At 49.4% G+C, this 17,131-nt stretch overlaps 1 protein-coding gene across 1 annotated transcript in view; it reads left to right on the top strand.

Moving 5' to 3' along the window:
* Nucleotides 1-446: 446 nt before the first annotated feature.
* Nucleotides 447-17,131, top strand: part of SAPCD2 (suppressor APC domain containing 2) — a 33,038-nt gene continuing 16,353 nt past the window's right edge. The window contains exon 1 of the mRNA XM_030535645.1: nt 447-960. Coding sequence (XP_030391505.1) covers nt 447-960 — 514 coding nt within the window. The remainder of the gene's footprint in view (nt 961-17,131) is intronic.

Genomic DNA, 17,131 nt, shown 5'->3' with positions numbered 1-17,131 from the left:
CCCTGTTGTCCGAACACACTCAAAGTTGGGGATTTGAGTGCATTGATTGAGTAGAAAATATCCCCTCCCCCGGCCTTTCCCCCATGGCGGAGGGAAACCCAACCTGAAGGGGGGGGTGGAGAGGGCGGCTGGAGGGGGGTCTCAGCGACCCATTGGAAGGGGCTCTTTGGGTTGGGTTAGGTTTAAATGACACCGAGCTGCAGGGCCGGCCTGCCGCGCTGGAAAATCAAACCGGCCAGCTTCCTCCTCAGCCAATCAGCCTGCGGGGCTGCCCATCGCCAGCCAATGGAAAAGGAGAATGCTAATAAAGTGACGTCACCGAAAGGGGTGCCCCATTCAGAAAAAAAAAAAAAAATGACACAAAATCCCGTAGCCGGGCGATGTTCCCCGCGGAACTCGGTGTAACAATTTCCAGCGCGTAGAGCCCGCAGCTGCCCTGGGCCCTGATGGCTCCGGAGCGCGGGGCTCGCTCGCTGCCCTGCGGCACGGAGGGGCTGCCCAGAGCCTTCCTGCAAAGCCTGCGGACCCTCTTCGACATCCTGGATGACCGGCGGCGGGGCTACGTGCACCTGCGGGAGATCGAGTCCCGCTGGCAGGGGGCCGAGGCCCGGGAGCTCCCCCCCGGCGTGCTGGAGGGGCTGCGGCAGGCGGCCCCGGCCAGCGGCTACCTCACCTTCGAGAGGTTCGTGCTGGGGCTCCGGGCCTCGCTGCTGAGCCCGGCGAACGGGGGGAAAGCGGCCCGGCCGGCCCCGGGAGGATGCGACCCCCACGGCAAGGCGCGCCCCGCCGCCCCCAAGGGCGGGCCGGCCCGAGGGCAAGGGGAGCCCAGGCCGCTGGCGGAGAAGGGCAGGTGCTCCAGCGGGCTCGCCGGCAGCGCGTCCCGGAGCATGGAGAAGATCCCCAGCCCGCCGGGAGTCCCCGGGCCCCGGACCGAGGGGGAGAGCCGGGGCAGGAGCAGAGGTGAGTGAGGGAGGGACGGGCTGCAGATCCGCAGCCCCTGGGTGGGGGTGTCTGCTCCTCGCTGGGCCCCTGGTGCTGGCTGGATTGAGCCAGACCCGCTTCCCCTCTCAGCTCCTGGGGCTGGAGCCCGCTCTCGGCAACTTCTACGCAGGCTGCCTGCCTCTCCCAGCCTTCGGCTCGCACCTGGCCCACTGCTCCTCCCAGCTGCGGAATGAATTTTGTTGTGTGCACCAAGATGGGGGTGAGGTGTGACTGGGGCAGAGGGTTGGGGTGAGGGCTCTGACTGGGGATGGGGGGGCTCAGGGCTGGGGCAGAGGATTGAGGTATATGGACTGTGAGGGCTCTGGCTGGGGATGAGGTGCCCAGGGCTAGGGCAGAGGATTGAAGTATATGGACTGTGAGGGCTCTGGCTGGGGGTGTGGGCCTTGGGCTGGGGTTGGGGATGAGGGGGTTGGGGGTACAGGAGGGTGCTTAGCGGCTATGACAGGAAGAGAGGACTCCCCCCAGCTCTCTCTCCCCCTTCAGCAGCACCTGGGTGTTGGGGGTGGGGGGAGAGGTACCTTTTCCAGCCTTTGCAGCTCTGAGGGCTGGGGCTGCAAGATAGGTGCCCCTTCCCTGGCCCTAACAGGTCTGGGCTGGGAAAGAGTTGCCCTGGATGTGGCTGGTTGGCGGCCAGGCTAGGTGGAGATTGGGGTGGGGAGTACCCCTGCCCCAGCTGCAGCAGGTCCCTGGATGGGTTCCTTGAGCACCTGCATGGTGCTAAATAGGTTGCTGCATGGCCTGCAGACTACAGGGAACTTAGCCTCCACCCCTTGTCTTGATCAGTGCCCTCACAGCACCCTGGTCTGAAACTCACAGCCTGACTGCTCTCTCCTCCTGTGCCTGCACAGCTTGTAGTTGAGAGACTTTTTTTTTTTTTTAATTAAAAGGAGTAATTTGGGCAGGGGTTTCTCTCTACACTGGCAACAAACACAGAAGCAGGTGGCAGGATTTGGGGCCCCTGCTCTCTGGCCACACTCTGCCACCTGTGCTCATGTTGAGTAGCATCCAGCTCCATTGACTTCATTGAGACTACCTGAAGAAGAGCTGCGTGTAAACCCTGATGCTTGTCTCTCTCACCAAGAGAAGTTGGCCCAATTAAAGATCTCACCTCACCTGTCTGGTCTCGCTAATATCCTGGGACCGACATGGCTCCAACAACACTGCATGCAGAGGAAGGACCAGTTTGTCTGCCTTTCAAAAGGGTCATTGAAACCTACTTGGCACCATGAATAATGGCTTACTCAGAATGTCAGTGACGATTCTATGTGAGCAAGAATATCACAGTCTAGCCCAAAGATGCTACTCACCTGGAGAATCATGTGGAGGAGTAACAGCAGTATTCACATGGAGTGCAGATTACTGAATATGTGCCATCACTCTCTTGCAGCCTCATCTGCTTTTCCTGAAGACTTTGGTTCAGGTTACTTTCTGTTGGGCTTTGATCTGGTCATTGGCTCTGAAATATCTGATCCTTTGGATGGTTTTCAGATCAAGAAAATGCTTCCTCTGAGGTGGGAAAGTTTGCTGCTGTGGTACCTTTGGAAATTCAGCAATTTCATAATTTCAAATCATGAAAAGGGCCACTGCTGCTGGATTGCTCTGGTAGTGATGGCAGAAGGCCAGGGTGTGTCTGGGCCAACACCTGCAGCTCTGGTTTCAAGCAGTGCAAACCTGTTTCTCCCTCTGATATAAGACAACAAAAAATTCACTACTTCTGGGTCTGATGCAAGCCGATGAAGCCAACGGAATTCTTTTTATGGACTTCAGATCAGGCCCTGTAGTGCATTACTTACACAGTATGTACTTGACTCCAGTTTCCAGCTCCCAGGCAATCACTGGTGCACTTTTAACTTATATTCCTCATCACGTGGTGACTTGTTATAGTGATGAACAAGAAATATTAGGGGCTTAACATTAACATGCCCATAGTTGTTCTGTTGCCTAAATGTTGGTGACATCAGCCTGGTGGCTAGAAATGCAGCCGTTAAGATGTTAGTTCAGGTTTACTGACTGATCGCCATGTCTTGTGTGTCAGCGAAAGGGCCCCCTGCTAGCTGAGCAAATGTGACTGAACGAATTGAGAGTTAAGTTTGATGGTAACATAGACTCTCAAACTTTTTTTTTATATAGTGGGAACCTCATCTTCACAGAATGATTTATCTTGTGGATCAAGCCCCATTCATGCCTGTGGAGGCCACCTGCCCTTCTGTTTGTGATCACACTACATCCCTGTTGCTATTACTTTCCATTTAAGCAATTGCTGTAACATTAGGAAAGATTCCATGTGTACTTAGTTGTCTTCTACTGCTATTGAACTGCTGAACCAGCAAGTGCTCCGCATGCCTCCTGTAGTTCATGGGTCACAGTTTAAGACAGTGGCTCTCAAACTTTTGTACTGGTTCCCCTTTTCACATCGTAGACCTGTGAGTGTGACCCCCAAGCGCCATAAAGGGAAAAACTTTTAAAAAAGTATTTCACACCATTATAAATGCTGGAGGCAAAGCGGGGTTTGGAGTGTAGGTTGACAGCTCGCGACCCCTTAGGGTGACCAGATGTCCCGATATTATTGGGACAGTCCTGATTTTAAGAGATTTGTTCCATGTCCTGACCACACATTGGTTGGGTTGCCCTTGGTCCCAATATTGGGGTTCGCTCATGGCATGCACCTGAAGTCCCGGGGCTGGCAGTGCTTCCTGGGGCAGCTCCCGGTGCCTGCCTGCTGGCAGGAGCCAGCAGTGCAGCCCCTAGGCACAGAGATGGCGAGGGGGGTCTCTGCATGCTGCACTGGCTCCATCCTGCCCAATCAGCGCTGGGGAGGCAGGGCTTGTAGGCACCCCCCTACCCTAGGAGCCAGAGGGACCTGCCAGATGCTTCCCGGGAGCCACCCCAGGTAAGCACTGCCAGGACTCCCCACCTAGCCCCCTGGCAGGTCCCTCTGGCTCTTAGGGGTGGGGCGGGGGGCTCTCTGTGCGCTGCTGGTGCCTGCAAGCCCCGCTCTGCAGCTCCGGCAGCTCCCATTGGCACTTCTCCAGGCCAGTGGGAGCCACGGAGCTCACGCATGTGGCGGGCGCAGCACGTGGAGAATCTGGAGACCCCCCCCCCCTCACCGCTCTGACCCTAGGAGCCAGAGGCCTCCCAGCAGGGCTGGTTTGTGCGGCCAGGGAAGGGGGCAGAGTGTGATGGAGTCAGTGTCTGGGAGGTGTGTGGAAGACACTGGGCAGTGAGGGAGGTTTGTGAGTTTTGGGGTGCTAGGCAGTGGGGGGCTGTTCAGGGGTGCTGGGCAGTGGGGGAAATCTGTGTCAGGGCACTGGGAGTCTGTGTGGGGCATTGTTTAGTTGTGGTGGGGCTGTGAGGAAGGGCACTGGGAGGGAGGGAGGAGAAATCTGTGTATTGGGAAACTAGCGAGTGGGGGGTTCTGTGTGTGGTGCTGGGCAGCTGTGGGTGGGGAGGCGCTGGGCAGGGTGATGGTGTGCACAACACTGCATTTGTGGTGGAAGGCTTTTGGAGGGGGGCTTTGGGCATAGGGGGTTCAGGGGGTGCAGGGCACAGTGGATTCAGGGGTTGCTGGGCAGGGGAGCTGTGTGGCACAGCATGGGCCCACCCCCAACAGGAAGGGGCATGCTGGTAGCACAGGGCCAGGTGGACAAGTTTACCCCATTGCCCCTGGCTGGCCCTGCCCTTCCCGCTACTTACCTCCTCAACTGAAGGTGGGGGGAGGGAGTGCAGGGGTGGGTCTGGGCAGTGCTTCCCTGGGGCGGCTCCTGGGAAGCCGGCAGGGCCCGGAGGTGAGTGTCAGCTGGGCTGAGCCAGCAGCGTGGCCCGGGGCAGGGAATCACTCTTGGGAGCAGTGTGATCAGCCAGGCCAGGGCCTGTCCCTTCTAGGCTTCTTCAGGACCCACTTGCCTGGAGGGGCCCAGACAAGCCCCCCCACTCCCCTCCCCCCACTGGCTGAATCTGGTCCCACTTCTGCACCAGTTCCAGGTGGCTCGGCTCAGGTCGGCTCGGCTCTGAGGAGACAGGCAGGGCCCTCAGGGCGGGCACGAGATTGTCTAGAACTGGAGCTGCTCTGGGGACCGTCCAGGGCAGGGGGTGGAGAGGGGCCAGCTGGGCTCTGGGGGCGCAGCACAAATGGAGCGGCCACGCCAGGGCCCCTTCTGAGTGTGCGCCTGGCGCTGCTGAGTCTCCATTGTAAACCCAGTACAGAAAAGCGCTGCCCTTTCCTTGAGGCTGAGAACAGAAGTCACACTTCAGTTCAGCTGTCACCTGCCAGCTCTTTGTGACCCGGCTTAGCCCTGCAGCAGAGCCAAACCCACTCTTGGCGAATGAGCTTTGGGATCCAACCGATCCAAAGTGAACTGAAGTCACCCATTTATTTTAAGGGGCCAGGGCAGCACCCCCAGAAAGCTCTGCCATCTGGGACACTCACTCTGCATTGACAACAGAGGGGAACACCTCCCCCCAACCAATTGAGCCCAGGTGGCTGCTGACCTGCGGCCCAACCCCAGGGCTGGAGTGTTCCAATGGCTCTCGGCACCCAAGGCTGAGTGACAGCCCTGGAGCGGAACCACTCTGAGCTCCCGAACAGGGGCTGCTAACGGGGAGGTTTGCAAGGGAGTTCTCCAGGTGAAGGAGGAGCAAATACAGCATCTGTGGGGTAAGCGACTGACTGTAGTGTGTGTATGTTTGTGTTTGGGGGTTACTTGCTGTGTGCTGAGCTTGTGTTTGTCAGTCTGTTTGTTTGGTTGTTTGAAGGGCCGTGTGCTGTGGCTGGCAGTTGGAGTCCGTGAGCTTCAAAGGAAGGTTTGAAAGCTCGAAGCCTCTGGTAATTGACTGAGCCTTAATCAGTGAGCAGAGCATTAACTCAGGCCAGGGCTTTATAAAGCTGCGCACAAGCTTGCGAATGGGGGCTTGCGAACAGGGAGTTTTGCAAGGGAGTTGGGAAGGGAGGGGGGGGTCCCTTGTCGGTCCTACCTGTTCCCCTGTAGTCCCCATAAAACCTATAATCCAAACCATATTCCAAACCCCCTTTCTTTAAACCACCCTTTCATTAACTAGGAGACAATGCAGGCAGAAGCCCCGCAGCAGAGTGGGGGCTATCCAGTTTATTGCGCTGAGTGTAGCATGTATGATTACCTGCCCTGTGGGTGGGTGACATGTGTGCAGTCGGTGCAAGGAGCTCCTGGCCCTCAGAGACCACGTACGGGCTTTGGAGGCCAGGGTGGCGGAACTGGAGGAGCTAAGGGAGGCAGAGAGGTACGTTGAGGAGGCTTTCGGGGACACTGTAGAATTGTCCCACCTCCGCTCAGACAGCCTCTGTGCTGTTGAGCAGGAAGAAAGGCCCAGGGAAGCAGAGCAGTCAATGGGAGCAGAGGGAAACCTTCCCATAGTTGGGACCCTCCTTCCAGATGGTGCTGGGGTTGCCTCTTGCACTGAGGTTACCTCTCCGGGGGACAGAACTGCAGTTGTTAGGAAATGGCAGGTGTTAGTAATGGGAGATTCGATCATTAGAAACATAGATAGCTGGGTTTGTGATGATCGGGAGAACTGTATGGTGACTTGCCTGCCTGGTGCGAAGATTGCGGATCTCTCGAGGCATCTAGACAGACTTATGTGTAGTGCTGGGGAGGAGCCGGTGGTCGTGGTACATATAGGTACCAATGACATAGGGAAGGGTAGGAGAGATTCCTGGAAGCCAAATTTAGGCTGCTAGGGAAGAGACTGAAATCCAGGACCTCTATGGTGGCATTCTCAGAAATGCTCCAAGTTCCACGTGCAGGGCCAAGTAGGCAGGCAGAGCTTCAGTGTCTCAATGCGTGGATGAGACGATGGTGTAGAGAGGAGGGATTTACGTTCATTAGGAACTGGGGAAACTTTTGGGATGGGGGGAGCCTATACAGGAGAGATGGGCTCCACCTAAATCAAAGTGGAACCAGACTGCTGGCACTAAACAGTAAAAAGGTTATAGAGCAGTTTTTAAACTAGGAAATGGGGGAAAGCCGACTGCTGCAGAGGAGCATGTGGATCGGACACAGACTTCTCTTAGGGGACAGTCTGATGATAGGGAATCTCCAGGTTATAGTCAGGAACAGAGGACGGAAGAAGATAATGTAAGGGCCGGATCAGATGATAAACAGTCACATAAAAAAGAATCTGGCACATCAGAAAAGGGCAGACAAATAAACAGGGACAAGTTTTTAAAGTGCTTGTACACAAATGCTGGAAGTCTAAATAATAAGATGGGTGAACTAGAGTGCCTTGGGACAAAGGAGGATATTGATATAATAGGTATCACAGAAACTTGGTGGACTGAGAGCAATCAATGGGACACCATCATTCCAGGGTACAAAATATATCGGAAGGACAGAACAGGTTGTGCTAGCGGAGGAGTGGCACTATATGTGAAAGAAAATGTAGATTCAAATAAAGTAAAAATCTTAAGTGAATCCACATGTTCCATAGAATCGCTATGGATAGAAATTTCATGTTCTAATAAAAATATAACATTAGGGATCTATTATCGACCACCTGACCAGGACAGTAATAGTGATGATGAAATGCTAAGAAATTATAGAGGCTATCAAAATTAAGAACCCAATAATAGTGGGGGATTTCAGTTATCCCCATATTGACTGGGAACATTTCACTTCAGGACGAAATGCAGAGATAAAATTTCTCGATACTTTAAATGACTGCTTCATGGAGCAGCTGGTACGGGAACCCACAAGGGGAGAGGCAACTCTAGATTTAATCCTGAGTGGAGTGCAGGAGATGGTCCAAGAGGTAACTATAGGAGGACCGCTTGGAAATAGTGACCATAATACAATAGCATTCAAAACATTCCTGTCGGAGGAAGAACACCTCAACTACCCAACACTGTGGCATTTAATTTCAAAAGAGGGAACTATACAAAAATGAGGAGGTTAGTTAAACAAACGTTAAAAGGTACAATGACTAAAGTGAAATCCCTGCAAGCTGCATGGGCCCTTTTTAAAGACACCATAATAGAGGCCCAGCTTCAATGTATACCCCAAATTAAGAAACGCAGTAAAAGAACTAAAAAAGAGCCACGGTGGCTTAACAACCATGTAAAAGAAGCAGTGAGAGATAAAAGGACTTCCTTTAAAATGTGGAAGTCAAATCCTAGTGAGGCAAATAGAAAGGAGCACAAACACTGCCAGTTTAAATGCAAGAGTGTAATAAGAAAAGCCAAAGAGGAGTTTGAAGAACGGCTAGCCAAAAACTCCAAAGGTAATGACAAAATGTTTTTTTAAGTACATCAGAAGCAGGAACCCTGCTAAACAACCAATGGGGCCCCTTGACAAGCGAAATACAAAAGGAGCACTTAAAAACAATAGTCGTTGCGGAGAAACTAAATGGATTCTTTGCTTCAGTCTTCATGGCTGAGGATGTTAGGGAGATTCCCAAACCTGAGCAGACTTTTGTAGGTGACAAATCTGAGGAACCATCACAGATTGAAGAGTCACTAGAGGAGGTTTTGGAATTAATTGATAAACTCAACATTAACAAGTCACCGGGACCAGATGGCATTCACCCAAGAGTTCTGAAAGAACTCAAATGTGAAGTTGTGGAACTATTAACTAAGGTTTGTAACCTGTCCTTTAAATCGGCTTCAGTACCCAATGACTGGAAGTTAGCTAATGTAACGCCAATATTTAAAAAGGGCTCTAGCGATGATCCCGGCAATTACAGACTGGTAAGTCTAACATCAGTACCGGGCAAATGAGTCAAAACAATAGTTAAGAATAAAATTGTCAGACACATAGAAAAACATAAACTGTTGAGCAATAGTCAACATGGTTTCTGTAAAGGGAAATCGTGTCTTACTAATCTATTAGAGTTCTTTGAAGGGGTCAACAAACATGTGGACAAGGGGGATCCAGTGGATGTAGTGTACTTAGATTTCCAGAAAGCCTTTGACAAGGTTCATCACCAAAGGCTCTTACGTAAATTAAGCTGTCATGGGATAAAAGGGAAGGTCCTTTCATGGACTGAGAACTGGTTAAAAGACAGGGAACAAAGGGTAGGAATTAATGGTAAATTCTCAGAATGGAGAGGGGTAACTAGTGGTGTTCCCCAAGGGTCAGTCCTAGGACCAGTCCTATTCAATTTATTCATAAATGATCTGGAGAAAGGGGCAAACAGTGAGGTGGCAAAGTTTGCAGATGATACTAAACTACTCAAGATAGTTAAGACAAAGCAGATTGTGAAGAACTTCAAAAAGATTTCACAAAACTAAGTGATTGGGCAACAAAATGGCAAATTAAATTTAATGTGGATAAATGTACAGTAATGCACACTGGAAAAAATAACCCCAACTATCCATACAATATGATGGGGGCTAATTTAGCTACAACGAGTCAGGAAAAAGATCTTGGTGTCATCGTGGATAGTTCTCTGAAGATGTCCACGCAGTGTGCAGAGGTGGTCAAAAAAGCAAACAGGATGTTAGGAATCATTAAAAATGGGATAGAGAATAAGACAGAGAATATCTTACTGTCCTTATATAAATCCATGGTACTCCCGCATCTCGAATACTGTGTACAGATGTGGTCTCCTCACCTCAGAAAAGATATTCCAGCACTAGAAAAGTTTCAGAAAAGGGCTACTAAAATGATTAGGGGTTTGGAAAGGGTCCCATACGAGGAAAGATTAAAGAGGCTAGGCCTCTTCAGCTTGGAAAAGAGGAGACTAAGGGGGGATATGATAGAGGTATATAAAATCATGAGTGATGGGGAGAAAGTGGATAAGGAAAAGTTAGTTACTTATTCCCATAATAGAAGAACTAGGGGTCTCCAAATGAAATTAATAGGTAGCAGGTTTAAAACAAATAAAAGGAAGTTCTTCACACAGCGCACAGTCAACTTGTGGAACTCCTTACCTGAGGAGGTTGTGAAGGCTGGGACTATAACAATGTTTAAAAGGGAACTGGATAAATTCATGGTGGCTAAGTCCATAAATGGCTAACAGCCTGGAAGGGTAAAAAATGGTGTCCCTAGCCTCTGTTCATCAGAGGATGGAGATGGATGGCAGGAGAGAGATCACTTGATCATTGCCTGTTAGGTTCACTCCCTCTGGGGCACCTAGCATTGGCGACTGTCAGTAGACAGATACTGGGCTAGATGGACCTTTGGTCTGACCTGGTACGGCCGTTCCTATGTTCTTATGTAACTTGGGGTGCCCCTAAGAAGGGCTGGGTAGGTCAGCTCACAGGGAGCCCCGGCCTGCAGAGCCAGGCAGGAAGTCCCCTTCAGCCACTCCATGGATGCAGCGGAAGTGCTAGAAGTGCTGGCTCTGAAATAAGATGCCGCTCTGTGCTCGATGGGGGAGGCTGCTAGAATCGGAGAGTTGCCATTTCAAAGCTTTTCTTTCCACAATGTTTTTGCCTGGGGGAGGCAGGGGAAGGTGCCCCACAGAGATTACAGCTGCATGCTCCCCGCAGCAGTGTGTGTGCAGACCAGTCCACCTAGCTCATGGCAGAGCCAAGGAAAGGAGACACCGGCCTCTGCACATGCCGATTCCACCCAGGGCAGGCCAGCGCTGAGCACTGCTAAGCTGCTGCCCAGGTCACTTACCCACATTGGCAATCGGGGATTGCACCTGGTGGCGTACATCTGCTTGATGTACAACTGGGACGCCATTTATCCTGATATTCAGGTAAAATTTAAAATTTGGTTGTGAAATAGAAAATTAGTTGATTGGGAGTTTCCCATTAAACCCAATTGGGATGTGTTATCTACTGGCAATTTTGGTTTTTCGGGTTGTTTTCAGGTGTAACGCAATTTACAGAAGGGATATGTAGTTTACAGTTCTGAATCACAGTGCATACTGCAGGACAAACTACAGTGGGCATGTAATGAACTACACAGTCTCTGTGCTTCTTGCATTTCTTTTCAGTGGCTGGCTAGCTAGCTAACGCCTTCAGCTGAAATCCCCACCTGAAATGGCAACGGCAAGGGAGTAGCCAACTACCAAAAACCAAAAAAAAAGAGTGCAGATACAGGACAGAAAGGGAAACCACTTACACCTGGATTCAGAAATCCTACAAGTGTGATACAAAAGGCTTTTGTAAAGCATGCAGGAAGGAATTTAGCATTTGCTGTGGCGGTGAGTCTGATGTTAAGCATTATGCTGATTCAAAAAATCATGAACAAAACACCCAGACTCACAAGAGCAATACCTTGGTCTCACATTTTTTCAGCAGCCAAATGAATCCTTCGATAAGAAGGTTATCGCTGTTGAGCTAACTCAAGTTTAGCACACAGTTGTCCATCAACACTCCTATTGCTCGTGTGACTGTGAACTTAAACTGGCTTCTACCTTGTATCCAGATTCAATGATTGCGAAGCACGTCAGCTGTGGCTGGACTAAAGCACAGGCATTGATCAAAAATGTGCCGTCACCGCTCTCAACAGAATTTTTAAAAGACCTCAGCAAGCCAGATGGTCCCTATTCCTCAGTTGCCACAGTTGCATCTGTGATGGAGTAGGGGCTGTCTGTGTGGGGAGTGGGAGAGCAGGGGAGGACTTTAGGGGATGGACTATGCCAGGGCCTGTAACCTGAGCTAGGTAAGGGAGGGGAAAGGTCATCACCTTTGCCCGGGAAGGGGAACAAAGGAAGGGAGTGGCAGGAGGGAAGCAGTTTGAGTTTGGGCTTGGGGCTGGATGGGCGGAATTCAGGGTATCCTAGTTAGGATCCAAGTACCCTGAAAGCCCAGAAGGACTCGATGGAGGGGTCTTGACTGTGCCTGCAAGCCCTGCTGTAACCTGCGTTCCTGTTGTCCAATAAACCTTCTGTTTTACTGGCTGGCTAAAAGTCACTGTGGGTCCCAGGAAGAGGGGTGCAGGGCTGGACTCCCCCACACTCCGTGACAGCATCTAACAAGGGCAATGTGAAAACTTTCCCCTTATCACTGAGATACTGGAGACCTGAACATGGGGTCCAAGACAAACTGTTAGATTTCTATGAGCAAAGCGAAGAGACCGCAGAGGCAATAAGCAACACATTACTTGAAAAACTTGTGACATACAAACTAGACCTAAAAAAAGTGTCTTCATACTGTGCTGATAGTGCAAACGTGAATTATGGAAAGCAACAATCAGTGTACCAGAATTTTAAAAAACAGAACGAAAATATCTTGCCTGCAAACTGCCCTGCCCATGTTGTGCACAATGTCATGAAACATGCTAGCAATACCCTACACGTTGACATGGAGATTCTGATGATTAAGACATTCAATCAGTCCAGCAGTTCTGCTAAGAACGTAGCAGCATTGAAGGATATGTTTGACTTTGTGGGTATGGAGTATGCCATTTTACTGTGCCATGTTCTGACATGCTGGCTGAGTCTTTTCCCAGCTGTAAACAGGCTTGTAAATATGTGGCAGGCTGTTCAGTGCTATATTGTTTCTGGGCAGTGAGAAGTGCCCAAAATCACTGTGGATGCTGTTCTTGGACATGGAAAACAGTGAACAAGGTGAGGGGCCTAGCAAAGTTGAAGTTCATCTGTTTTTTCCTCGAGAATGAAGATTTTCAGGACAATGATACTGTGCTCTGTTTGGAAAATGAGAGGATGACAGCATGTGAAGTGTATGCCATAATGAATACTCTGAGAATTAAACTTCAACGGAAGAATGACAAATTCTTTGGCTCCAAAGTTGAGAATGCATTAACTGAGAGCTGCCTGTCACTGCTGCATGTCTCCAGAAAGACTTCTTGAAATTTTATGATGTGTTGATCCTATATTTGAATAAATGATTTCTTTTCTTTTCTTTTTTTCCCCAACAACGGGCTACTTGTTCAATACCCAGTGCTTGAACATCAGTGAATAAGGCATTCGAATAGAAGGATCTGTCTGCAGCCATGACAGCTGTAAACCTCCAGAAAACAGTGGATCTTGATCAGCTCTGTGATGAATACTGTATCATCAGACATCAGCTCCAAGTTGGAGCCTGGAAACTACTCAGTTGGGGAACTCTGGTCTCAAGTGCTGAGAAACAAGGATGGTAGCACTGACCATGACGAAGTTGGTGTCATACGTGCTCGGTATACCAGTAAGCAATGCGTACACAGAGCATGTATTTTCAATCATGAAAGATGCATGGACTGATGTCCGGAACTGAAGCAGCATAGACTTGATGCAGAGTGAAACCCTTGTCGAAATGAATTTCCGGAGGAGTTGCAAAGACTTCTACAGCTTTGTGATTGCCCAGAAGCAAGTCATGACCATGGCAAAGTCATCCAACAAGGAGTCTGGTGGCACCTTTAAGACTAACAGATTTATTTGAGCATAAGCTTTCGTGGGTAAAACACTTCACTTCTTCAGATGCATGGAGTGAAAGTTACAGATGCAGGCATTATTATATACTGACACGTGAAGAGAAGGGAGTTACCTCGCAAGTGGAGAACCAGTGTTGACAGGGCCAATTCAGTCAGGATGGATGTGATCCATTCCCAATAATAGATGAGGAGGTGTCAATTCCAGGAGAGGGCAAAGCTGCTTCTGTAATGAGCCAGCCATTCCCAGTCCCTATTCAAGCCCAGATTAATGCTGTTAAATTTGCAAATGAAATTTAGTTCTGCTGTTTCTCTTTGACGTCTGTTTCTGAAGTTTGTTCAAGAATAGTGACTTTTAAATCTGTTATAGAATGACCAGGAAGATTGAAGTGTTCTCCTACTGGCTTTTGTATGTTACCATTCCTGATGTCTGATTTGTGTCCATTTATTCTTTTATGTGGGGACTGTGAGGTTTGACCAATGTACATGGCAGTGGGGCATTGCTGGCACATATCACATTAGTAGACGTGCAGGTGAATGAGCCCTTGATGGTGTGGCTGATGTGGTTGGGTCCTCTGATGGTGTCGCCAGAGTAGATATGGGGGCAGAGTAGGCAATGAGATTTGCTACAGGGATTAGTTCCTCGGTTGGTGTTTCTGTGGTGTGATATGTAGTTGCTGGTGAGTATTTGCTTCAGGTTGGGGGGCTGTGTGTAAGCGAGGACTGGCCTGTCTCCTCAAGAGTGAGGGATTGTTTTCCAGGATAAGTTGTAGATTGTTGATAATGCGCTGGAGAGGTTTTAGGTGGGGGCTGTATGTGATGGCCATTGGTGTTCCGTTATTTTCCTTGTTGGGTCTCTCCTGTAGTAGGTGATTTCTGAGTACCTATCTTGCTCTGTCGAACTGTTTCCTCACTTCCTCAGGTGGGTATTGTCATTTTAAGAATGCTTGATGAAGATCTTGTAGGTGTTTGTCTGAGGGGTTGGAGCAAATTTTCTCCAATATTAGGGCTTGGCTGTAGACAATGGATCATGTGATGCCTCCAGCTTCCATCCAGGACACATATAGGTAAGTATAGTGGTCAGTAGGTTTCCGGTATAGTGTTTATGTGACCATCAATTATTTGCACTGTAGTGTCCATGAAGCTGCTCTCTTATGTGGACTGGTCCAGGCTGAGGTTGATGATGGGGTGGAAATTTTGTTGAAATCCAGGTGGAATTCTTCAAGGGCCTCCTTCCTGTGGGTCCATATGATGATGTCATCAATGTAGTGCAAGTAGAGGAGGGGCACTAGGGGAAGAGAGTGGAGGAAGCATCGTTCTAAGTCAGCCATAAAAATGTTGGCATACTGTGGGGCCATGCAGGTACCCATAGCAGTGCCACTGACTGGAAGGCATAAATTGTCCCCAAATGTGAAATAGTTGTGAGTGAGGACAAAGTCACAAAGCTCAGCCACCAGGCATGCTGTGTCCTCATCAGGGATACTGTTCCTGACAGCTTATAGGCCATCCTCATGTGGAATATTGGTGTAAAGCACTTCTACATTCATGGTGGCCAGGATGATGTTTTCAGGAAGATCACCAATGGATTGTGGTTTCCTCAGGAAAGCTGGGAGTGCTGGTAGCATAGGGTCTGAGGAGAGAGTCCAAATAGCCAGATAATCCTGCTGTCAGAGTGCCAGTGCATGAGATGATGGAGTATCCTGGATTTCCAGGTTTATGGATCTTGGATAGCAGATAGAATACCCCTGGTTGGGGTTCTGGGGGTGTGTCCATGTAGATTGTTCCTGAATAGGGACTGGGAATGGCTGGCTCATTACAGAAGCAACATTTCCTCTCCTGGAATTGACACCTCCTCATCTATTATTGGGAGTGGACCACATCCACCCTAATTGGATTGGCCCTGTCAACACTGGTTCTCCACTTGCGAGGTAACTCCCTTCTCTTCCTGTCATTATATAATGCCTGCATCTGTAACTTTCACTCCATGCACCTGAAGAAGTGAGGTTTTTTTACCCATGAAAGCTTATGCCCAAATAAATCTGTTAGTCTTTAAGGTGACACTGGACTCCTCGTTTGTTTTTTGTGGATACAGACTAACATGGCTACTCCCTGATACTTAGTCATCCAAGAAGTACTAGACTTCTGGCATGTCTGAGAGGTTTGCAAAAGTGGAAGTTGATTTATTGACTGAATAAAAAACCCGGCCCTTTACCCCTGTTGTTTGTTTAGTGTACAAATAAATCTGAATGTTTATAGATTTAGCTGTAATCCATATTTAATTAGTTGGGGGGCTGTGACACTCCCTGATTCCAGACCTCTGTGACTTGGGTTGCTTCAGCCACTGAAGGCAGGACTGTGGGCCGCCTCTCTGTGACTGTGGCTGGGGCTGGAGCCAGGGCTAGCACTGCTACTCTTTGCTCCCCTGCCCTGCAATTGGGTCTGACTTTGCAACGAGGATCCAGCGCCCCTGTCCTGCGGATTCAGTCGGGGGCTGGAGCTGGAGTCCTGTACCCCTGGCCCCGGGGCTTCTGGAGCTGGGGCCATGAGTCCTTGCCCCATGGTTTGTGGTGCGGGCTGCAGCAGAGGCTGTACACCCCTCTTGCGGCTTCCTAGGGCTGTGTGCCCCTCTCATGGCTCTGGTCGGGGCTGTGCACTTGTGGCTCTTTTCCCTCCCCCCTCCCCCCACTCGCCCAATGTGTCCTGATACTTCACTCTTGTGATCTGGTCACCCTACGACTCCCCTATGTAATAACCTCATGATCCCCTGAAGGGTCCCAACCCCCAGTTTGAGAACCCCTGGTTTAAGAAGTGCTCTGTTATTGTTTACAAGCCAACCATTTTTATTATTCCTGTTTCTAGGAACACAGAAATTGCTATACTGGGTTGGACCATCTAGCCCAGCATCCTGCTCCTATAGGGGCCCATACCAGCTGCTTCAGAGGAAGGTGTAAGGGACCCTGTTGTTTGTAGGCAGTTATGGGATAACGAACCAGAAGGAAAGTTTCTTCTATCTATAATAAGAGGAAACTGAGGCTGAAATCATCCAACAATTCATTGGAGAGCGATCAAAACAGACTGGGAGCTCAAGCTGAGAATGTTTGTCCTAGTGCAACTGAGTTCTGCTTTGAATTCCAGTAAACTGTGGAAAAAGTGCGACTCAGAACTTGCTGCAGAGATGAAATGTGGCAAGAGGATTGAGTCTCAATTTATTGGCCTTTCGAGCCAATTTTGAGCCATCACCAGTGAATATGAGAACTTGTGCTGACAGTCACTGAACAGGGGATCTGTGCCTCACTTTCCCCATCTGTAAAACTTAAAGCGCTTAGCAAAAGAGGTGAGATCTACTAATGAAAACATTTACATAAGAAAGGGATAGATAATAAGATTGAGGATATCATAATGCTTCTATATAAATCCATGGTACGCCCACATCTTGAATACTGTGTGCAGATGTGGTTGCCCCATCTCAAAAAAGATATATTGGAATTGGAAAAGGTTCAGAAAAGGGCAACAAAAATGATGAGGGATATGAAACAGCTTCCATATGAGGAGAGATTAATAAGAGTGAGACTTTTCAGCTTGGAAAAGAGATGACTAAGGGAGGATATAATAGAGGTCTGTAAAATCATGACTGGTATGAAGAGAGTAAATAAGGAAGTGTTATTTACTCCTTCCCATAATACACAAACTGGGGGTCACCAAATGAAATTTAATAGGCAGCAGGTTTAAAACCAAAGGAAAGTTTTTTGTTTTTTTTGTTTTGTTTTTGTTTTCACACAACGCACAGTCAACCTGTGGAACTCATTGCCTGAGGATGTTGTGAGGGCTAGGACTAT

This window comes from Gopherus evgoodei, chromosome 16 (assembly GCF_007399415.2).
Source record: "Gopherus evgoodei ecotype Sinaloan lineage chromosome 16, rGopEvg1_v1.p, whole genome shotgun sequence".
Taxonomy (NCBI): Eukaryota; Metazoa; Chordata; order Testudines; family Testudinidae; genus Gopherus; species Gopherus evgoodei.
Note: the sequence above shows the minus strand (reverse complement) of the source record. Positions and strands in the feature narration are given on the sequence as shown.